The sequence below is a fragment of the Carettochelys insculpta genome, chromosome 2, assembly GCF_033958435.1.
Source record: "Carettochelys insculpta isolate YL-2023 chromosome 2, ASM3395843v1, whole genome shotgun sequence".
Taxonomy (NCBI): Eukaryota; Metazoa; Chordata; order Testudines; family Carettochelyidae; genus Carettochelys; species Carettochelys insculpta.
The window spans coordinates 120539542-120563730 of record NC_134138.1 but is presented as its reverse complement, the minus strand read 5'-3'; the positions used below and the strand labels follow the sequence as shown (position 1 = coordinate 120563730).

The 24189-nt window shown below is 40.9% G+C and overlaps 1 protein-coding gene and 1 long non-coding RNA gene across 2 annotated transcripts in view; both read right to left on the bottom strand.

Moving 5' to 3' along the window:
- JARID2 (jumonji and AT-rich interaction domain containing 2) overlaps positions 1–22875 on the bottom strand; it is a 305764-nt gene extending 282889 nt beyond the window's left edge. Inside the window, exon 1 of the mRNA XM_074987636.1 lies at positions 20869–22875. Coding sequence (XP_074843737.1) covers positions 20869–21138 — 270 coding nt within the window. The 5' untranslated portion in view covers positions 21139–22875. The remainder of the gene's footprint in view (positions 1–20868) is intronic.
- Positions 1680–5952, bottom strand: LOC142009490 (uncharacterized). Its single transcript, XR_012644486.1, has 3 exons — positions 4903–5952; positions 3030–3091; positions 1680–1734 (listed from the first exon to the last, which is right to left on the bottom strand). It is a non-coding gene; the product is annotated as an uncharacterized LOC142009490 (long non-coding RNA).
- Positions 22876–24189: the final 1314 nt, after the last annotated feature.

The following is a 24189-nucleotide window of genomic DNA, read 5'->3' as shown; positions in this document are numbered from 1 at the left end:
GAAAACTGCATTGCTTTGTAGTAAAATCTACCCTCACGTTTTCATAAAACTCAAGTTAAGTATTGTTGAAAGTCTGGGCTAAACTAACCTTAAACTAGTGCTATTCCTAAGGTCCAGCTGCTTTAAAGGTGTAGCATGTGCCAAATATTTTAAAGCTCTAAAACACTAATTCTGTAAACCATGTCTAGAACATGCACATTGGAATGGATTCCTCAACTTAGCCTCATCACTTATGCATCTGATGAAACAAACACTGACAGCTTTTTTGCATTTGTAAAGGCCCCACAGCAGCTGTGGTGATCCCACCATAGAGCAATGAATTAAGCCTGAAGCCCAGCTGGGTCTGAACAGAAGCCTTTTTTTGCACAATACAGCAAGACGACATTGTTAACCTAGGCATTATTATAAAATATTCTGCATGACATTAAAAAGTGAGATAGAAATGCCCTATAAAATTGGCTTTAAAAGTAATTCTGCAACATTTAAAATAACACATTTTAAAATATGGATGCTATGCTGGTTGACAGCTTTGTGGCAGCCAATATGTGATTAAACAGGAAAAAATAAGTTAAAAAGCTAAAATGCTGAGGGGGAAAAAAGCTTTCACGGAACAAGTTCACAAAGAAAACAAATGACAATTATATTAAACTATTGGGAGAATCAGAATTACTGACCAAGAGATCAGAAGCCATTTGGAATGGAGGCTCTCCTAAGTAATCAAAAGTATGCGAGTCCCCTGATTAACACCATTGTTAGGAAATTCGTTTGGCACTAAGCCAAAGGGCTTACAAACAACATTAAATGGTAACAATCAGCAAGATATTGACTGGCATAGATTTTTTTCCACAGTCTACCAGTAGATAGTGCACGTGTGCGATGAGGGAAAGATTGAGAATTATGTGGAAGAACAAGAAATAAACAACATCAACTTGAGTAACAGTATCCTGTTCTTCCATCTTACCAAACATCACTCTTAAGGTCTGACAGGTCCCACGGAAGCTGTCCACACAATATTCCATTAGGTGGAGCATCTGTCTGGGAATCAGGAATTTTGCACTCTACTTGAGGTTCCTTCCAGGGATTTACCATGAGTCTGTGTGCAACTCAATTAACCTTTGCATGCATTTCTCCATCTATAATATGAGGATATTCAGCTATCTTACAAGAGCACAGTGTGATTTAGTTACTTTGTGAAGATCTTCAAAAAAACAAGTGATATGCAAGTATGTAGTTGTGCATGAACACACAAACATACTAAAAGGATGGGTAGGGTAAAATTGCAAGAAGAATTCGAGGTGCTGTCACACTGACATTTAAAAATTAGTTTCTGGATTTTTTTCTTTTAAACATGTAGTCGTTTCCAATTGTAAGGCAACCATTGTTCTTGGCATTGCATCAATGATGTGCTTATCCATTTCACGTGGTACAAAGGTGGCTTTTCTTAGTTGTCTGTCACACTTTTCCCTTATTTCCCTCAACCCTGGCTTGCTACTGAACAAACTGAATGAATCCTCCAGATGATGGCTTGCAAGGATAAAGTAACTGGAACATCTATATAGAAAGCATGGGAAAAACCACCACAAGCAACAATTTAGAAACAGGCAATTAATTCAGGAGATAGAAGCATGTTCAGAGGAAATAAAGAAAAGGAAAAAATAAAGTCTTGCATTTTTCATGTTCAAAAACGTTTATTTCTTCTCACTGCAGGATTTGGCCAGAGAAGCGGATGCCATCCTAGGAGAAACGAAAGGGGTATCCATGTTAGCCTGTATCCACAAAACGAGAAGTCCTGTGGCACCTTACTAACAGATTTTTTTGGAGCATAAGCTTTTGTGGGCAAATGCATCTGTTGGTCTCTGCCCACAAAAGCTTATGCTCCAAAAAAATCTATTACTCTATAAGGTGCCACAGGATTTCTCATTGTTTTCTTCAAATATGGCATTTTTGTCTGATAGGCCATTGTTTCTAGAAGTGCAGACTGAACTTCTCTGGCTGACAATATGCGTGGAATTGACCTCCCCCACTCTGGCAAACCTCCTTATTTGAGACCAGTCATCTTTTGAGGGTGCCAGACCAGGGAGGTCCACCCCGTATCAAAAACTGAGGGCTGAGAAGGGGTGGAGGAAGTGGATGGATTTGAAGGAAAATAAGACTGTAGAAGAAGGAAAAAAAAATGGGGCTTCTCCCCTTCCCCATTCTGACCACCTACTTTGCTTGGCTACCTTGAAGAAAGAACAGTTTGGCAGCTTTTATGTGATGGGCCCACACAGGCTAAATTACCAATTTTGTAAAAGCTGATGAAGAAATGGACAAAACAGTATTGCTCTGCAAGCCTTATTTTATCAGAACTAATTCCACATTGAACATGGTGGCACCTCTTGCAGGAAGCATGTAGGATAGCTTTTAGAGAAAGCATCATGACTGCCATTTAAACCCAAAAGATGGATGACATAAGCCAACAAGCAATCAACCTCACTATATTCCTTCCTGTGACTCCCATTACAAAACAAGAGAAAGAACCATTACGTCTTTTCCATGGCCAAAGATAGAAGATTAAGTCTCAACATGCAAAGCATGTAGTATTTCCAGAGGAGATCTAGAACTTCTAAAAAATGTGAAGGAAATGGCCTGGGGTGTGGATGAAACCTGGTTAGCTTCTTTTTTTTTTTTTAAATGGAGTGAAGAAGGTCTTTGTACCACCTTATCCAGAAAGAACTGTATCTGCAGATGATGTAGTGAAACCATGTTTAAGCAATTTGATGTCTTCACGAAAGATACTTGACAAGGGAAAGCTAACCTTTACATAGACATATGTAATAAAAAGATGCATTAGCCAAGGATTGAAAGGGTGACCTAGCAAGTCCTCGCAGCATTAAGTTCAGGTTCCATTTGTGTGAGCAAAGGACTTCTGTGTGCTACAGCTTGAAGTAAGCTCAAAGCATGTAAATGCAAACATCCCCACACCCCCAACCCCAAACAAGAAAACAAAACAAAAAAGTTTTGCGTCTCAAAATAGCTGAAACCTGTACCTTCAAAACTGTAAAAGGTCATGCTGTTCAGGAAGCATTTCTGGCTCTCTACAGAGAGCTCCCTACATGAACAAATAGTAAAAACAGGTTGAGTGAACAGCAGCAAGAACCATATTATGCAAATCATAACAGCACTGAAACAGATGGAAAAAGAGAGATTCAAAGCCACATTTCATGGAGCTTTTATTTTATCTTAAAATAGTTTGAAATCCTGATAATAAAGCTAAGAGGGTCAACATTTTCCCTAACTGGACATGGGCTACAGAGCCAGTTAGCTTTAGGAATAGGCAAGTGTATTGCTCTTCCAATACTTTTATTCTAAAACAATCTCAGAGGACTCATCTCTGCTATGCGGAAGATTGAGCTGGTCAGGATCAATCTTCCAGAGTTAGATTTTGCATGTCTGGTGAAGATGGGGGGGGGGGGGGGGGGAAGACACTCTCTCTCTGGGCTCAGCTATCAACCCTTGTGTTCCATGCTATTGTGTGAAGTTTGGGAGGTTCATGTGAGACTATAGAGGCTGGGTCTTCACTAGGGAAAATAAGTAGATTCCAATACATTGATTCTAGCTACACAAATGCTGTAGTTAGAATTGAGTATCTGAAATCGACTTTTTTCCCCTAGTACAGACATAGCCATAGAAACTGAGTGCCCTCAGCCCGCTGTATTGAAGAATTCAGAAGAGATTATTTCCCACCCCCGAACACCTATAGGAGAGAGTTATTTTGTTCTTACTTCTTTTAACTGGATCTGTTCTGTTAGTATCCTGCAACACTTATGCATATGTTAAGTTTTTATATAAAATGTTAAACGTGTGTACATAAGTCCATAGGAAAGGTGTGCAAGTGATTGCAGGTTCCTCATTATGTAGGAGAAAAGTGATTTACATCAGTGAGGTGGTTGCAATTAAAAAACCAACAGGACTCATTCTAATGAGATTCTTCCAGAAAAAGAATTACTTCTCCAGGATAAATTGATACCATGACTGCAGGTACATTTCAAAGTGCAGTCTTTGAAGGCATAGCTGTCTAATCAGATGAAAGACAACTAGGAGCATCTGCATTTTGGGCTTGAGAAAGGAGAGGAAACGGGCTGATGTGGGCTTGTGGAAGGCCCTTTGTAGGAAGTGATTAACCTTTCAGCTCAAAGATCACCACAGAAAAGCACATTACCTCTCCATACCCTGGAACTATCGTTTGCACATGTAAGACTAATGACAAGTTTTCACAGGCATCCTTCTGCGAATGCCCTATAGGTGATGGTCAAAGTTTACTTCTGATGAAAATAAATTTCTAAGGTGAACGTAAGAACTGCCATACTGGTCAGGCCAAATGGTCTATCTACCCCAATACCTATTCTTCCACAGTGGCCAGTGCCAGATAGACAGAATGAACAAAACAGGATACTCAAGTAAACCATTTCCTATCATTGAGTCCCAGCTTTTGACAGTCAGATATTTCAGGATACCCAGAGAATGAGATTACATCCCTGACAACCTTGACTAATGGACATTGATGGACCTGTCCTCCATGAACCTACCTAATTCTTTCTTTGAACCCTATTTTGCCTTCACAACTTTTCCTGGCAAAGAATTCCACAGCTTGACTGTGTATTTCTTTATACAAGTGGAACATTTTAATCTGGAACTCACTTGTCTGGCAACATCCGTAATCCAGCGTGATTTTAGTTCACCACACAACCACTTATCAAGGGCGTGTCCAAGTTTCCCATGGTCCCATAAACTTTGTTTACAGCCACCAGTCCCAGTACTCAGTGTTCTGTGCTGTTATTTTAGCTGTAATTTACTCCTAGCTGTCTTCTAAGGGCCCAGTAAGCAGCAAAAGTGTTGGTAATGCTACTGGATAATACTGACCTCCTGTGGCTGGGCAAATTCTCATTTGACACTGGTTAGGTCCCAAGGGTGCCAGACCAGACAGGTTCAGCTTGTATGTTTTAAACTTGCAGCCCATTAGTTTCATCAGGTGATTCCTGGATCTTGTGTTCTGTGAAGTGATAACGCTGCCTTATTCATTTTTCACCACAGCATTTGTGCTTTTATACACTTCTATAACAACGCACTTTAGTCATCTCTTTTCCGAACTGAACGCTGATTTCTGTAATCTCATCTGTTCCATGTTACTTATCAGTTTTCTTACCATTCTCTGTACCTTTTCCATTCTACCATAGCATTTTTTTTTTTTTTTTTTTTTTTTTTTTTGAGATGGGATGACCAGAACTACAATATAGTAGAGTTGCAACATTCGCAATGGCTCAGTGTTGAGGACCCTCACAAATATTGAATTTCACAAGCGCTGGGCAGCCCTGAGGAAGCAGTGGTGGCCACCGGCACTCCTGGCCCTGGAGCCCCAGGGAAGCGAGGCCGCTTGCAAATAACTGAATTTGCGAATGTGGAACTCCCCAATGTTGTGACCTTGCTGTATTCAAGATGGGAGACTGCCATGGACTTATATGGAGACATGATGATATTTTCATTCTTCAATGTCCTTTTCCTAATGGCTCCTAACATTGACACCTATTTTAATTGCACACCGAGTAGCTGCTTTTTTTCCCCCATGACTCCAAGATCACATTCTTAAGAACAGATAATTTAGACCTGCCCATACTTTTGTACGTATAGTTGAAATTATAGTGCATTATGTTGAATTACTTCTGCATTTGTTGTTCAGTCACCCACTTCACACAGATCCCTTTCTCAACGGATCAGCACAGGTCTCAGGACAGATCCTAGGAGATCCTGCTATTTCTCTCTCCTTTATGAGAACGGAACATTTATTTATTTCACTCCCTTCACCCGCCCATCTTTTTACCAGTTACTGATTCATGAGAGAACTTGTCCTCTTATCCCATAACAGCTTACAAACCTGCAGTGAGGGACCTTAACAAAGGCCCTCTGGGAATACACTATCAATTGAATCACCTTAGTCCACATGCTTGTTGACGTCCACAGAGAATTCTAATAGGCTGGGGCATGATTTTCCTTTACAAAAGTAATGCTGACTGCTCCCCAACATATGGTGTCCTTGTAGCTGTCTGATAATTGTTTGTTACTGTAGTTTCAAGTTAGGCTTACTGGCCTGTAATTGCCTCTGGAGTCTTTGTTTAAAATTGGTGTCACAATAGCTGTCTGCCAGTGATCTGGTACAGTCTATTAAATTTAGTTACACTTATGGCAGTAGAGGGCAACCTGCAGCCAACAGGCCACATGCAGCCCACAGGGGTGCCACCTGCAGCCCAATGACGCCCAGCTGACCCACTTCTGCACACAACTCTCGCACCACAGCACCCGAGCCCTGTGCTGGTCTGCTCCTCCCACTCTGTCCCAGAACTGGAATGCTGTCAATCAGCTGTTCGCTGATGTTCCAGCTTGTGGGGGACAGGGAAAAGCAGGGACAGGGCATGAATCAGGCTACCACTGTATGCTCCAAAAACACAAGGAAGGAGGGGAATGAGTAGGAAAATGTGATCTCCAGTTCCATGGTGCATGGGGGATGGAGGCAGACAGGGAGTCTGTGGACCACAGGTGAAGTAGGGCCACTCATGCAGCTCACTCTTCGTTCGATTGCCCAGCACTGTATTATGGTCATTAATACCAAGTGGTTCAGCTATATCCACCTGGTTGGATCACAACCAGTGCTCAATTTAGGATTAAAACAAGCCTTACCTCTCCCTTTACTGGTTCCAGTACAAGCTGCTCCTAGATGCAGTCATTAATGGAATCTAGACCTTTTATCTCTGCATCCCATCCCGAGTCAATATATACCCAGTCAATTATAAAGACAGTTAAAGCCCCATCCTTACTGTTTTTGTAGCCTAATATCCCTGACCACTTTACCATCACCACCACATTCCCAGTCAGACAGTTGGTAGCAAAATTCCTATTGCTATAATCTCATTAGCCAGACATGGAATTTCTCCTCCATCCAGATTCTGTAGCTCATTTTGTTTCATTTAGGATTTTTACTATAATTTGACTGCATGTTCTCTTTCACATGCAGTGCCACATCCCACCAGTGCAACCTACTCAATCATTCCTGTGCACCCTACGCCCTAGTATTACCATGCCCCATTATATCATTCTATCAGCCTTCTGCATTGAGTATTGTATCAACATCCTCCTTTAATATCAGGCATTCAAGTTCATTTGTCTTACTATTGACAGTTCTAGTATTTATATACTGTTTCAAATGGTGCTAAAGAAAGTTCTTTCCCCTCTTCAGAGGTAACTACATTCTGACTCATTTGCTGCATAGCAAGTGTGGTCCACTGAGATGTCAGACCTCTGGCTGTCACCTTTTTTTATCCCACAATCCTTTCCCTCCAGATCAGGAGTTTTGAATTTTGGGACTGCAATCTACAGTTACCTCAGCAGGTCAGACTGTAGCTCAGCATGCACAGTCCTGGCCTCACGTAAGGACAGGGACAGGGTTAATTAGTGGTCAGCCACCTTTCATAAAGCAAAGAACTATTTATTCAGAATAAAGCATTACAAAGAAAATGTCAAAACAATAAGCAATTTATGTGCAGATGTATAGCTTACCAGCTGTCACCCACCATCAACATGGAGACCCTGATAGGATTAAAGTACTTAAGGACCTTCACACAGGGCCTCTCAGTCACAGTTTCATGTCAGCACTTGCACTGAGCGTGAGTGATTGCTCTCCCTATGTCAGGGCAGTCACTCGATACCGTTTCATGTTCTCTATCTGCCAGGTCTCTTGAACCAAGTCAAGTCACTATATGCTATTTTCCCAGGGGGCAGAACTTTTACAGACCTGTTATCTGCCCTGGGGATTTGCATTAATTACCACCACAGGAACTTTAGATGTTCTTACTTCAGTTCCTGTAGGACAGCCGTTAGTTCACCCATTGAACAGCATTGCACAAGCACATGCAGTCAGACAGCCAAGAGACGAAAGCATTATTATGGGGGTGGGTGAAGAACACAAGCTCCCTGAAGCTACAAGAAGAGGCACTGACTTGTGATTCACATGGTCAATTCTACAATATTCCAGAAGGGGCAGCAGGATACAAAAATACAGGAAGTAAAGCTGCTGCTAAATAAATCCCTGTTAGAATGAGCAAGCAGATCCTAAGAGCAGTTTAGATAAAATATTTTTAAATTAAGAATGAGGTTTTAATATAAATTACACAGATTTTAAAATATTCCAGTTTAAAATTAAAGAAGTTTTATTAAGAGCTAATTATTAAAATAATTTAACATTAAAACAAAAAATATTCAGCAGTGCTTATTGCCATAATTTCCAGAAGAGTCAAACTTGTGTAAGTCGCTGGCTAAGAATATGGAATCAAATTCCTTTCAACTGCAAGATCATCTTTTGACAGGATTAGTTCCTTCTAAAGATGCAGAGAGACTCCCCCAGGCTGGAGCAACCCTGTAGCCCTACCTTGAAGTAACTTATGCAATTTGCATTGTGCAAATTGCTTAAGTGTTATTTCAAGGAAACTTATTTCAAACTTGATGCCAGCCACACAGCACCAAAGTTCAAAATAAGTGCCTATTTCGAACTTCCCACTACCCCTCTCACAAGGAGGGGTGGCGGAAACAAAATACCAGGCTCGACGGGGTCTCTATTTTGGGATACAAATGTATCCCGAAATGGAAACCTCAGTGTAACTGTAGCCTCAGTGTATCCAACTAATTCAATGATTAATTTATTAAGAGGTTTTTTTTTTTGCTTTTGTTTTTAAAGAAAAATTGGGAACTGAAGCAGAAAAGACTGGAAAAAGAACAGCCTATTAATGAAAGCTAAGCAGGAGAGGGTGAGATCTGCTAGTTCTGAAAAGAACATGATGAACACAATTCTGTTCACACACTACAGGTGTGTTTCCTGTTTCTTATAGATAATGTCCTTTGCTTACAGTAGATTAAAAATAACAAACCCTTACTCATCCAGCCCACTCAAGACTCACAAGTGCCCAAAGTTCTGTAAGGTGTGATTGGAGGCACAGGGGGAAAAAAAAAAAAAAAAGACACTAGTGACACAACCTGAAATTTGAGATGCATATGTGGAAGAACAAAGAATGTTCAGAAACAGAAAACTAACGTGTTCTTATATCTTCACATGAAAATCAGAAATTCCATTTTCAGAGCAGTCAGCTAAGTTCCACAAACAGAGAAATTGTACTGAATAACTTTTTTTTAAAGTTACCTAAAAGAAACAATTTTCTGCACTATAATTTTGCATGTAGCTGTTTACTTTCATAGTAAGTATGCCTTGAAGTATCAGACAGTAGAATCAGATAAAATAAACCACCAACAGTCAGGACAGTATAGTGTAGAGGGAACTGGACTGAGCATTGTAAACTTCCCCCCCGCCCACATCTCAGCCATATCTTCTTTGATGGGAATGTCTACACTGTATTTAAAAAACAAAACAGCAAGTCTCAGCACCCAGGTCTACAGACTTGTGCTCAGGCTACAGCACTAACAACAGCTTTGTAGACTAGTAACAGAGAGGAAGCCGTGCTAGTCTATACACTATCAAAACAAAAGCAGTCAAGTAGCACTTTAAAGACAAGCAAAATAGTTTATTAGGTGAGCTTTCGTGGGACAGACCGACTTCTTCAGACCATAGCCAGACCAGACCAGACTCAATATTGGGTCTGTCCCACGAAAGTTCACCTAATAAACTATTTTGCTTGTCTTTAAAGTGCTACTTGACTGCTTTTTGTTTTGATAGGTTTGTAGACGTTTGGGCCGATGGGGGAGAGCTCAGGCTTTAAAGCCTGGGAAGGGGTGGGATTTAGAGTCTGAACATTTACACAGCTGTTTTCAGTGCCATCTAGCAAGCTGGAGTCTGAAGATCCTATCTGCAGACTCACTGATACAGGTTTTGTAATGCTTCACAGACATACTCCACATGACCCTGGACAAGGTCAGTCATTCTCTGTACACTGTCCTCTGTCTTTTCTATTTAGAGCATGCACTCTTTATGCTTTATACATGTTTGCAGTATGCATATCAGTGAGACTGGTAAGCAGTAATGATATAGAAACTGACCTGAAAAATACCACAACACTAATACAAACTAATACAGATAAAACCAGATTTAAGTTGTTTTTTTTTCCAGCATACATTTACTAGTTTCAGTTTAAAACTTAATTCAAATGAAAGAAAAGTTAAATTAAATACCTGTGCTCTAGTATATTCTTTTGGCTAAGAGCATAAACAAAAAAAACCACTAACAACAGTACCTGTTTTCTTACAAATAGCTGTTTGTCAGTTTACCAAAAGACTAACTACTTTTCAACAGAAAAAGCAACTAACTGGAGACTTCTGCCTGAAGAGACAGGTCTCTCTAAATACAAACATGGGGGAAGACTAGGACAAGTACTCAGAATGAAATATTAATATATCTAATTTAAAAAGCGTTCATTCAGCTCTGGAGCTATATTTGTAACACTTTACTTTAGTCTCTTTCTACTTGTAGCATAACCATGAGCTGGCTTAATTTTTCTTAAATTTGTCCTTAAACATGTTCAATTTTTGTGAATTTTAATTTCCTCTCAGAGTAATTTATTTAATTTCCTCTGTTTATTGATTGTTTATTCCAAACTCATTAATCATAAACTATCCTCACAGTTGGAATAGTTAGTTCATTCATATGATTTTTTTGTTTGTTTGTTTTCTGACTGGATGAATGCGCAAGTCAATATTTTGATACGTGTATCTAAATTGTGACTTCTGTGAATCCTGAGTTTTGTGGCTAGGATATTAACTTTCCAGACTGTTCATATCAAAGAGAATGAACTGCACATACGTTCACAAAATGAACATGAAAAGGATGTGCATGGCCACAGCAAGTCCTTGTTTTTTGGGGTGGGGGGGTGAGGGGGGGAAAATGAGTGACCAAAATATATATTTATTTTTGAGCCGTACGCACTTAATTCTCTGTGGTACTGGTTGAACCTCTCTAATATGGAACTCTCACATCCAGCAACCACCATAATCTGCTATAATTTTAGTCAGTCAGTCAGATGTCCATTTATCATGGGCCAGGCCATGTTTCCCGTGGTTCCATAAACTTTGTTTACAGTCACCAGTCCTGGCTCCCAGTGTTCTGTGCTGTTATTTATCTGTAATTTATACCTCAATGTCTAAGAGCCCATTTAGAAGCAAAAGTGCGGTAACATGTTAGACAATATTGGCCTCCTGTGGTCCAGCAAATTCTCTCATCCAGCAACTGTCAGGTCCTGAGGTTCAACCCGTAACCAGGCAAGAACGCAAATTGGAGGAAATTATATTACCACTTTACAATTCTGGAGCCATACGTGGAGCATGGGAAAGAAAACAAAATATTCCTCCCACCTTCAACTACGCCTTTTTCTAGTGCCACCACCTCAAAACAGCCAAGTTGTAGCCACTGCTCCCTGCCTTCCTTTCAATACTGCAGAAAAAAGGAAGCAGGTGTTGTTACAGCAGTCCCTCTTCCTCTCGTGCAGAGATTATTATGGACAGGAAAGGCTGAACAGCAGCTAGTTCCCTCCAAATAGCACCAGCATGGGTAAAATAGTTAAAAGAGCAAGACAAATAACCAAATGTAAAACAGGATCAGCAGAAGACCGTGTTAGACAGGAAATTGAAATCAATTTTCCAACACCTATTTTTGGGCTTTTCCTGCTCCTCCTGCCCCTGCCTCATCATTTAGAAATCTTGATGTTAAAATTGTTACAATAACTATTTGTCTCTCTCACACACAAGCAGGATGTAATCCAAGCCCAAATGTCTACACTGCAATTTGATAGCCTCACAAGCTTGACTCAGGTAAGATGGGCCAGCCAATAGGGAAATTCTTCGTCACGCAATTTCTGACATGTCTTTCTCCAACCATTTAAAGTCCTCTTTTATGTGCTTTATGTCTCTCCTAATTACAGCCATAGCTAAATATATGAGGACACCATGCTATGATTAAAATACTTGTACAGAGGAAAAGGCAAGTTCAGAACTACTTGCCTGCTACAACAATCAAAGGATGATTTGTCACATGGAAGAAATAAGCGTTACAACTATGTAAGGGGACATGCCTCCCAATGTTCCTGTTCATATTATTATTGATTGTTATGTGTACTGATTCATGTGCAGATGCACATCCCCGCCAGCTGTGGGTGTTCTAATTATCAGCTTGGTGGCACCCCTGAATCTCTCCACTGGTGATTCTCTACAAGTTTCAAGTAGTACCAAAGCTCTTCTCTTACAAATATCACATACCCATTATGTTAATTAACTATAGGCAAACAAAACAGTGATAAAATCCTTTTTTTTGATAAGATAGTGGTCTCAGTAGCAGACATACTCTTATTTCTTTCAATCGTTTAGTAAAGTGATCACTAATTGAACATGTTAGATTCTGCATTAGTCTCCCAAGAGGAATTGCAGAGGTCTGTAATAGCCATGAGAGTTTTTAATCACCATCACTAAAAGGAGGGGAGGGGGGTGACGTATACACATACAGCCTGTCAGCTCAAAATCTATGCTACCCTTATCTCTGGCGAAAATTCAAAAGTCCCTTAGTTTGTTGTTATTCCTCTACCAAAAATAAACTGCAGTTAAGAGGTATATGCCAGATCAATGCACAGCTTTACAACAGAAAATGTTCTCTTTTCCTTTGCCCTGGAGTTTGGCAAACTCAAAGTTTGTATCCTTGAAACAGAAGCATATGCAGTGTTATTCCACTTCTAGTTGTGCTAAGAAGAGTTAATTGATCTGGCATACAAGCTGTCCTGGAAACTTGAATTATGAATTTGTTGGCATTCTTGGCTCTCCACAGCTGAGGGATTTGGCTTACAACAACATTACATATCGGAGGCTGCAGGGAGGAGCGGGGGTATTGGGACAATCGTAAGTAACACGTGCACTTTGCCAAATCATTCATCTTATAAAAAGACACTAATATACAATCCGGTTTAAGTCTCAGCATTTTTGAAACCCAAATGCAACTTCGAGAGCAAGAGCTTCTTGGGAATATAGATCACTAGGTTTCAGAACAGCAAAGTAAGAGTTGAGAGGAGACATGAAAACTAATGAAAAATTACAAACATTTCATAGGGTTAAATGCTGTGCCCCACAGTCAGAGAGAAAAATTTAAAAGAAGGGATGTTGTCAAAAATAATGGAATGTTATATAGGCCTCACCACAGCGATGCGTTTCAATTCCCTTGGGTTCCTTTCTCTATTAAAAAGACAGGCTGACTCCACATTCAGGTATGAAGTCTCAGTTACTAAGCTGTGATCTACACTACGCAGTCAGGACAACACAGCCAGCCTTGCTTTGCTCCTGTGGAAGCAACTCCACTTAAATGTGGCTCCCAATGTCGATTTAGTAACAACAGCACCTCCTCCCCCAGCGTCACAAAGTCTTGGTGGATTTAACTAGGTTGACACAGCAACAGTCGACACTGTATCGCTTAACTGTTACTGGCCTTCTGGAGCCATTCCGCAATGTCCCATACCGACAATACAATCAGTACAAGTGCTCCTGATTTAGAAGCTGCGGTGGCTGTATGCTGACCTAACAGATAAATCAACACAATTTTGTCAAATAGATGTGCCCTTAGATCGGCAACAGACTTCCAAATCTATGTTGACATATATCTTAATTCTCTGGAGAAAAAACGGAGGGATTTAATGCCTGTAAATAGTGAACATACTTTTGCAGTAGTGCATACAATATCACAGTGAACACGGAAAAAGTCCTATTGACAGAGTCAAGTTCACCCAGCCAAGAGCAAAATTTACTTAATGCTGACCCATATCGGAGGAAGGCATGATCCTAGGAGAAGGGGAAAGGGAGAGCGATCCACCACCACTGCACATGCCTGAAAATAGGAAGGAGAGAGAAGACAGCCCTTCCCCGAGTCAGATTTAGGGAAGAAAAGCCAGGTCAAAGGACCCATACAAAAAGGTCAATACCTCAGCAAAATCTGAGGAAACACCACCATAGCATATCAGTACTCGTGGAGCTGTAAGGGAAATGCTGAAAGGCTCAACTTGGAATTCCCTTGTACCGCCCTGGACACTGTCCTTCACCTCTTCAAAACAGTTTGGGTGTTGGCCAGGAAAGAGTAGACTATTTAAAAAAAAAAAAAAAAAAGTGTACACAGCACCTTATTCTAGATAAACATACTGGGAAGTGCCCATTTATCATCAATATGTGAAAATGAACTAAAGTAATTTTCACTGACAATCCATGCAGTAAAACAAAGCGTGTGCTCAGATACATCCTTCCACAGGTCAGTAAAGAAAGCTGACTGGGTTTCCATCATTTTTTCTTAAATTTGAGAATACAGGCTAGCAAACTAATCTACAACAAAAGTTGAAAATGAATGCTTGGTTAGGTAATTTAAATTAATCAAAATATCACAGTAACAAAGTGTAAAACTAAATTTAGTAGATTATTGCAGGATGAACTCCCAGAGATTATAAAATGTAAGAATAAACTTTAGCCATCACACTGATGTATCCAAAAATAAATTCATCACTGATTTGTTCGAACTTTAAGTATTCCATATGCAACAACCATAAAACCAACCAAAAGATGTCAGACTAGCAAGGTGCATCTGAAGAATGAAAAGCAAAAATAAGGGTCATGGTTGGAGCTCAGTGCTGTTTGGACTTTGAAACATGACAGGACCTTCCACTGATTTTTTTTTTAATTTGAGTTTTCTATATCATTAGAAAGTGGAAGTGACCCATTAATGGCCTGAGAGATAATTGTGAGTGATGTATAATATTTTATTGTATAATAACTTCTGCTGGTGAGAGGTGAGCATACACAGCTGTGTTAGCTACAAAAATTGTGTCTCTTGCCAAGAAAGTTGGTCCAATAAAAATATTTCCTCACCCATCTTATCTCTCTGCTAGCCTGAGACCAACATGGCTGCAACACCACTTCATTAACAGGGTGACAGCCAAGCTACCCTTTTGCAGATTAATTTGAGGAAAACCGTATCTACTGGAGAAGACATCAGGAACCCAGGCAGAAAAGATCAGAAACATTACAGAGATGCATTTTGGAAGGTTAAATGTACAGAATATTAGCATCAGTCAAGTCACACTGGTCAAATAAGAATTCAAGAAGTGTCTGCGGTACCCATTAATGATATTGATCACTGTCAATCAATTGAACCACACATCCAGTTTCTGGACCCATTAGGCACTAAACTGAAACTGACTACATATTGGTTTCATTCTACAGGCTTGATCCCCAGTGGAGAGTTGAAAGAAGGGTTGAGCACAGGATTGAGAGAGAAAAAGGAAGACAGTGAATCCATACAATTCCAGAAGGAGTAAGGGAAGCATGGCCAGAGAGGAAAAAAATCAGAGTTAACAGCGCAAATTACTGAGATTTTAGGGTGGAGAGAGTAGCAGAAATTTTCCAGATAGAAGTTCCTGGGTAAGTAGTTTACTTATGTGCTTCTTCTGCACATGCAAACAGTGTATTCAGCTTCTACATTTAGCTTCTGAAAAGCCAAGCTCCTACTACCAGCTAGAATTGCTTCATGAGATATTTTAAAATATAGGCCTAAAAAACAGTTTTTTGTTTTGTGTTTTAATCTTAAGATCCCCACTAAAGTCAATGGGAAATGTTGTTGCTTCAAAGAATGTGCAGTCCCAATCCTACAGCCTCAATCCTGCCCACACTTTCATTTTACCCACGAACAGCCCAACTGACATGGGCACGTCCACCCTACATAAGGAATTTAAAGTGCAAGCATAAAAGTTTTCAGGGACTCAGACTCTCTGCCTGCATATTAAAGTGAGGAACAAAAGGAAAATATTTTCAGGGTGTTTATTTGGAAAAAAAAAAAAAAAAGTGTTATTCCATTCCCCTCACTTACTGTCATCCCCACACCAGGAAATACCAGGTGTCATCTATTTTTACATAAAACCCTGAACATGAACTAGCAGAACATGATTACAAGAGAGGAAAATGTGAAACGTGAGCAACTGGAAGAAGAGCTTTTCAATCAGATAGTTAAAACTTGTTTGCACCACAAATGCTTCAGAAGAAAGACTGAAATTATACACATCTATCTTCTTGAGAGCCAAGAAATCTCCCAATAATATTCTGAAGCTCTGTGTAACAAAAAACTTTTTTAAAAGATGACAAATCAGAAAACATCAAAGAGAACCCCTATTTTACATGTGTCTTACACTAAGCACCAGGTACTCTACAGAAAACTGAACTAAGTTTTACCACAGACATTTTGAACATTTCATACACACGAAGGCAGCTTCCATTTTTAATCAAATTAAATATGAAAGTGAGTGGTAAGTATAGTATTCCCTGATACTTAATCATTTGATATTAAATTCATTTCACATTAACTAGTTTTATCCACTGCAGAATTGTGTGTTTAAAATGAACAGGTGAACCATAACCACTCTCAGAAAAGCAGAAGACTTGGGCAGTTGACTAGGGATATTTGGGGCCTTTCGTATCTGGGTATATGCGGAGGCAGTTCAGGCCTGACAACACAGAAATTTCCATTACCAGACTTGAAAGTTAACATCCTCTTTAGATTAAGGAAGGCAAACAAATCCACCAGAACTATTGTTTCAAGCTGTCTGCACACTCATGCAGATAGGGCATCAGTTAAAACTCTGCTTACAATTATTTTTTTCTTCACATCACTAAGGCCTAGAAAAAGATATTTCTTTTAAATGCTAAATTGTATTCTCCTGCAATGCATTTATTCTCCACATCTGCACGAACACACTAGATACTGTCTCTTGATCATAAAGAAGAAAATACATTTGTCTCCCTATTTGCAGGTCCATCTGAGCCTCTCTGCATATATGGCAAATTAAATCATTGTTCTAGTGCATAAAAAGAACTGAAAAAGTGACCAGTATTTTTTCAGCGTCCATGCTGAATGAAATAAAACATTGCCAAACAACATAAATGCTGATTAGGGTTGCAACACTGAACTAATGAATGAGACGTACCTCTACTGCTTTTACAGCTAATGCCATGTACAATAGTCACTGTAATCCAGCTGGACTATGGTACTAGAATCTAGAAACCCAGAGTATTAGTTTTTTTGGTTCTCTTGACATGCTGTGCTGTTTTAGTTGAGTCAATTACACCTATGACTCGCAACAATAAAATGAGGACCAATCCTTCATCTCTCACTGAAAGGACCAGTTAATTTTTTGTACCAAAAACTTTAAACTTAGAGTGCTAATTAATATTCTGTTTCTTTAAGAAAAAGGTTTAATACTAGTTTAGGTGGCCTGTGAAGCCTCACTACAAGCAGTTTAAGTGTCCTGTGAACACTAAAACAATTCTGAACCATTTGCTGTAGTCTTAATTCACTATCAGTAATTCTGGAATTACACAGTTTTTATTTTTTTAAGCCCATGTAGCTGCACGAAGTAAGAGGCTGCTAGCCCCTTACTCCCACAGATAAAAGACAATTCTTTTAAACATTCTTAGAAACAAGATAAACAGTGATAAATCATATGTAAGGTACATTCCTATATCCTCAGCTCTCTGAATTACACACAAATGTTATAGCCAGATTTTACATAATGCTGAGTAATTAGTTATTTTATCCAGTATTTGTTGAAGTAAACTCAGCCCAAGGCAAAGCCTAAATCACCACCTTCCACTACCCAGACATCCCAAAGTGGTTCTTTTGCTCTGTCTTCCTCTTTTTCATATGCAATACCAGCTGCTAACTAACCTGGCCAATAAGGAGTAAAGGCTCACCTTGGCTCCAAGATGCGAGTGAGTCACAGCGCAACCAGGATTGTACTGCTAGCTCATGGACACATGCTGGCACTGTAGCCTATGACCCATCCCCTCATTGCTCCCGAAGATCTGGGAAGGAGCTCTAAACAAGCAGTAAAGAGTGCAAATGTAAACTAGAAGGAAAGTCTGCCAGCCTAGTAGAGCTGTAGTGTGGCTATGAAGCAGTGGCTTACATGAGGAGTTTCAAATAAACTAACAGTGCTCAGGGCAGAGCCCAGTCTGAACCAGTTCCTCTGAAGAGCAAAATCTTTTTTAATGGCGTCATACCCTTAGAGCTGTAGCTACACCTTTACACAAGAGTGTTTTGTGGAGATAGTTGCTATAATAATTCTTTGTCCTGATCAAATGTAAGAGGCCTTGAGACAAAAGCTCTGTCTACGCTAGAATACAAAGTCAATTTTAAGGGACTTGGCTCAATTTTATACGGTACCCATCTTCACTGAAAATATTAGGTCGATTTTAAGGGTTGCTGATATCAACTTTTGTGCCCCGCCCATGTCACAAGGAGTAATGCCAGGATCGAATTTACAAGGTCCACTTAAGGCTAATGTAGAAATAGCATTATTAAAAATCGATCGTACTGGCCTCCAGAAGTATCCCACAATGTAGTGGGGCACTTTCTGGCCAGTGTGGCTAGCACACTTCAGGAGTGCAAGAAGGCCCAGAAGTTAGGGTGGAGTACCTGTAGCAGTAGGTACAATGCTAGCCAAGGGCCCTACTGAGTCATTTCAGGGCTAGACATATTCTTGTAAGAACTGTTTTTTTGAAAAAGTCATGGCCAGGCATGAAAAACTACTATCTGTAGTGGACTGCGGGAGCTAATAAATAAGGCCTATGGCAACATAAGGATGTAACTCCCTTTGTGAAAGTATCCCCTGCCCCCCACCCCCGCCATGACTACATGGCTCATCTAGCTCTGAATCTCCTTTCACTGGAAGAACATGGGTGCCAGTAATTAAGAAGATAGCACAGTCCTCTACCTCAGTGACAAACCAAATACTGTATCTCACCCAAAAGGATACAGGTCACACCCAGCAGTGAAAATTAAAAATCTCATAGCACTTGAGTGCAAAGATGGTAACACCTATTGCCTTGTCAAAATCCAGCCCTGCTTCATTCTTCCTAAATGAATTCCTCTGGCAGTTTCAGTTGGCTCAACCACAACTACAGTTGCAGTGCATTACGATGCAGTTGCCATGTTCCATCCCACAGAAGGCTACATTTCAAGGACGTATGAAGCAATTTTTTTGCTACTGATGTCACAAGGATATCATATGATTACACAGTACAAAGCATTAATCAAAAACATCGGGTTTGTTTTTCAGATCTCTAGGTTGCACTAATTTTCCATAGGCCTTGAACCCCTCATCTGACAAACCTAGGTTGTAACGTGGAATAGGCAACCTACAGCACTTTTACCCCTGCAAGGACAGGGAAACAAATCACACGAGGAGACAGTGGTATCATTACTACTTAATTACATTTCACCATCTGTTACCATGGCAGAACTGCCAAGGTAGGTACTTCATTACAGTAGTAACTGTTACTTCAAGAACGAAAACACAATCACTGGATTTACTATAAACCACCACAAAAATGAGAGAGAAAACACACCTAGGAAATTATATTTAAGACATCAAAGCTCACTGTTAATTCCAAGAGCATACTGAAAATTCTTGCTATGCAGCTGATGCTTTAGAATGCTGTCATTTTTCTGAAGCTTGAGCCAAAAAGTAATATCTGATATTTAAAAATGTTTGGGGGAGGAGGATGAGGAGAGTAGATAAATTTAATAAATTATGTGCTAACTCATATAAATCAAAGTGAAAACAAAATTTGAAAATAAGACACAAGCTTCCTTCTTATGGATTAACAACTTTCAGTGTAATACATCAAATTTAAACAAACTTTTGTTTATGATGATTATTTGCATAATAGTAAGTTAAGCCTCAAGGCAATACCTTAATATTGTTCAGAGTCTTTTTATTTTTAGCGTACATTTTAGACAGTTAGTCTTCAGCATTCATAAAAGAGCTCTGGTTACACTGTGACATTCTTTGAAGTTATCTGAAGACCAGACCTAGGTAGTCTACTAATCAGTACCTTTTGGCTGTTAACTGGACAATTAGTTGACCTTTGTCTCCTTGTGTCACCAACTAGTGTAGGTAAATCTTATCTTACAGTAAAGCATCCTATGTATCCAGTAATATAGGTGATTTATTACACCAGGAGAACTATGTTGTTATAATCTAGTACAGGCATGCCACATCATCCCTTACAAGACATCTCTTCTATAGGCAGAAATCAGGAGCTTGCTTAGCATGGTACAATATACAGTGATTGATTTTTGAGTGCCTTTAAGCCATAAAACAGAAATTGTCCAGTTCCCCTAAAACAGCTAAACCTTCAAAGCAACTGACATGAAATAAAACTGCATCCCTCTTAGGAACGGGGTTCAAATGTACAAGCTGTGTGAAATAAAAAAAGTTAGCAAATGGGGATGGGTAGTATGCACAAAAGCAAAACTACCTTTTTATATAGTTTTTCATAAAGTTTTTACAAGAGGCTGGGAAATGAGAGGGCCTTTCTGAGAGCTGCAGTTGAAACCTGAGGTAAGAGTGATGATGCCTGAGACTGAAGCATGCAGACAAAAGACTTGAAAGGGTGCACATTTGTGGGGTGAGAGAAAGATGCTGCCCAGGATGCTTTACTGTGACACCGCAATACTTAAGAGGTTTCATTTCAAAAAAAGGTGCTGTGCTCTATGGGTACAACTTCAACCTCTGAGCCACCCACACATACAGGAGTGCCTTTACCTTACCATATCAAGTTATACCACGCATGAAAAACAGAATGACTAACTCTTTCTTCCTAAAGGGCATCAGGGAAATATGCCTCCTACCCAAAGATGAGGTGATTAGCTTCCTGCTCTGAACCAAATTAAACAGGCGTAGGCTCCACTTGACAAGAAAGAGGAGGGCAGGGAGAGGAAATCGGATGAGACAAGTTGCTGTGCATGCTGTGCTTGCTATACCTGCTCACCTGGTAACAGGAGCGAACAGCGCAGGGTGCCAGAGCTGCATCCTCCCCAGTAGCAGCAGCCAGTGCCCTGGGTGACTCCCCCTCTTCCCCAGCCGAAGCGGCCCGCCTCACGTTTGACGTCACACAGGAGGGGGAGGGGGAAAATGAGAACATTGATGAGACGAAGATTCCACCGAGCCGAGGCCCTTCCCTTTGTGACGTCACAAGAACAACAAGAACCTGGCCCAGAGTGGGCTGAATGGCCGGGAACCCGGGGGCTTGTACTGACATTCCACTTAACCTGTTGCCACTGCTCCAGAGGATACATGGGAAACCGACCAGGCCGACCCAGAGCAGCAGCCATGCTTGTGTCTGTGCCTGCTACTCACTGCAATAGTGCAGCAACCCACACATTCACACCCCCCACGCGCACACGCACACTAAGGAACACGGTAATCTGCACTACCGTGGCCCCCTCCCCAGAAGCAATTTCCCTCCATTCCACAGAGTTAAACTTGTGAACACAGAACACATTGTCTCCCTACCATGCTCACATGTGTCGCTCACACCTTTCCTCTCGGGCGGGGGGACGGTGGTGATAGTTTTATTAATTCTTTAACAAGCACTATAGGCAAAACCAGAGGAAGGTACCATTGTTCACTCGTACAGACGTGGAGCGGCTTTAAAAATAATCTTTTTTTTTTTAAATCAGTCACAACAAATGCGCCCCCAATTCCGCTTTGTTTCACTGTCTGGGAAACGTGCACATCTTAAATGTTTTGTTAGACTTTCTAGACAATGTTCCTGTTTCGATGCAATACTTTAAACTATTCCGCTTCAGACCCAATTCCTCTGCAATGCGGATGTATTTTTAATTCGTAAAAACGGTGCAGAATACCTTTAAGTTTTTTAGTATTTTCCCACTCTCTCGTTTCTCTAAATTATAGAGAAGCAAACATCGATAGAAATAGTAATCTAAAGCCCATTTTACCTGTTATTAAATCTATTTAAAACAAGTCAAAGGGTCCCGAAGGTCATCTCCCCCAAAGAAATGCATACATACGCCCCCCATGGAAAAAAGCCAGAAATGATAACACAGTATATACTGCAACTTTTTTTGAGTGTTGCATTTAATATATCTTGAAGCTAGAATATTCTGCAAAGAGTAAATGTGCTATTTTTAAACACGCAGATAATAATTAGTTATACTGCATATCTGAGAAATTCCCTACCTTTTTCCAAACTTAAAGACTCCCCTATGCCAGCCGAAACGAAGCTGAAGCAGGACCAAAACCCAACTATCCCTGCACATGTTTATATTTAAAGGATTATACTATTACAAGGATCTGGTTAAGCAGCTGGATAAGACCAGAGATAGGTGGACAGCCTGAACTATACCATATTCTTCTAGCATTTCCAGACACCATCACGCATTTTTAAACTAAACCAAGCTATTTCTCCATTATTAAAGACAATCCTAAGAAACGCATTCTCTGTAACATGATCCCCAACTGGTTTGGTTTCTACTACAAGCCAGATAAGCAAAGGATCACATATATTACATTTGATGTGGTAGTGCAAGAAACAAGCTCGCCATAACCAGACAGTCGATTTCAACTTAAAGGGCTTTGAACAACCATAGTGCCCTCCCTAAACAAGTCTATAAATAGACTATATATATATATACACACACACACACATATACACACACCATGTTCTTTTGCATGTAGACTGCATTATTAATAAAGCCAATTGAAAACGCAGTTTAGTAACATCGCAGCAGCCCCCCTTCCCGAGCTCCCTGCCTTTCATCTAAAACTAGATTATGATTGTGTCATTTGAGGTCAATACATTTATTCACTTGAGGTATCGCTACACAAATCTGGATTTATAGCTAACCTGGACAGAAGATTATGCAATTTAAAAGGCTTCCCCCCCCCCAACTCTCCCCAGACCTAAGCAAAATAAAAACCAGCGTTACTAGACATTTGTTTCAAACCTTTATAGCGGCAAGGTTAGCTATAAACTTGGCATTCGTTGCCATTTCCTAAAACTGGGAGTAAAATAATATATGTTACGACCACTTACGTATTTCTTTTGAATTATATTCCTCTTGGGTCTTTCTTTACTCATTCTGGTATCCAAATTCTGATTGCAAAATGGGACAATTGCTTCATGAAGTAAAGCCGATATTTTTGTTAAAATACCCCCAAAAATCCAGTTTTTGTTTGTAGTAGTATCTTGTAATCCGACTTTCTTTCCTCACAACGTGAATTTCCTTGCCATAAATCCGAGATATGGGGTATGGGGGCAAAAACGAGACGAATGCGAAGCAAACAAAAAAAATCACTTTAGAGAAACACTCATCATGGAAATTCTCTCTCTACCACAAAAAACGACGCCCTTGATAACCCCTTTTCTCTTTCCCGAGCCACCTGCGAGCTGTCGGTCCTTAGTGTCTGAGCGGTAGTCACATCTTGCAAAAGGGAAAGGGGGGGGAAGGAAAAGATAAATAAAAATGTTGGAAGTCACGTTTGTGCTGCTGCAGCAAGGGAAAGCAGCAGAGACAACTCCAGCAGCAGCTCCTCTAGCAGCAGCAGTGAAGGCTGCACGCAGTGTGTGTGTCCCTGCTCCTCTAGCTCTCCCCTAACCAATGAGAGCTGGGCTCCGACAGCAACTTTAAATGGACCTGGGATTTTTTTTTTCACTCTCTCGGCTAGGGCTTGGCCTCAATTCTCACCCAGGCCCCCTCCGTAAGCCCCCACCAAGCTGCATTCAGCAGCCGATCCGGCAGAGCGCCTCGCGCAGGGCGAGCGTCAGACACTTCGTCACCCACCCCCGCTTTCGCATCCAAACCTGGCCTCTGGCGAGCCGCCGGCGCGTCCCCCCCTCCCGCGAGGGAGCGAAGCGGGGAATTGAGCGATGATCCCTAGCGCGCGGCACGCTCCCTCGCCCCCCAGTCTGCAAAGCTCTTGACTTCGCCTCCTGCCCCTCGAGCCGTTCGCCCCGTCACATGCCCACGATCCGCGCCAGCCAACGCGCCGCGGGGACTCCGCGTGCCCGCTCCCCAGAACGCTCCTGGGGTGCTGGGAAAGTTGTAGTTCCCTTCACCACAAAATGGCTACGGCTGGGAAAGGAGAAACTACCATTCCCAGGCCGCTCCGCGCGGTGGCCACGTGACGTGCCGGAGCGTTCCCCTAGCCCGTCCCGCCCCTTTCTTTGGACGCCAGGTACGGTTGGATTGGTTGTTTTGGGAGGGGGAGATTGTCCGCGAGGAATCTCCTTCCCCCTCCCCTCCCTTCGCCTCCCCTCCCCGCTTCGGACACGGCGGAGATTCTATCA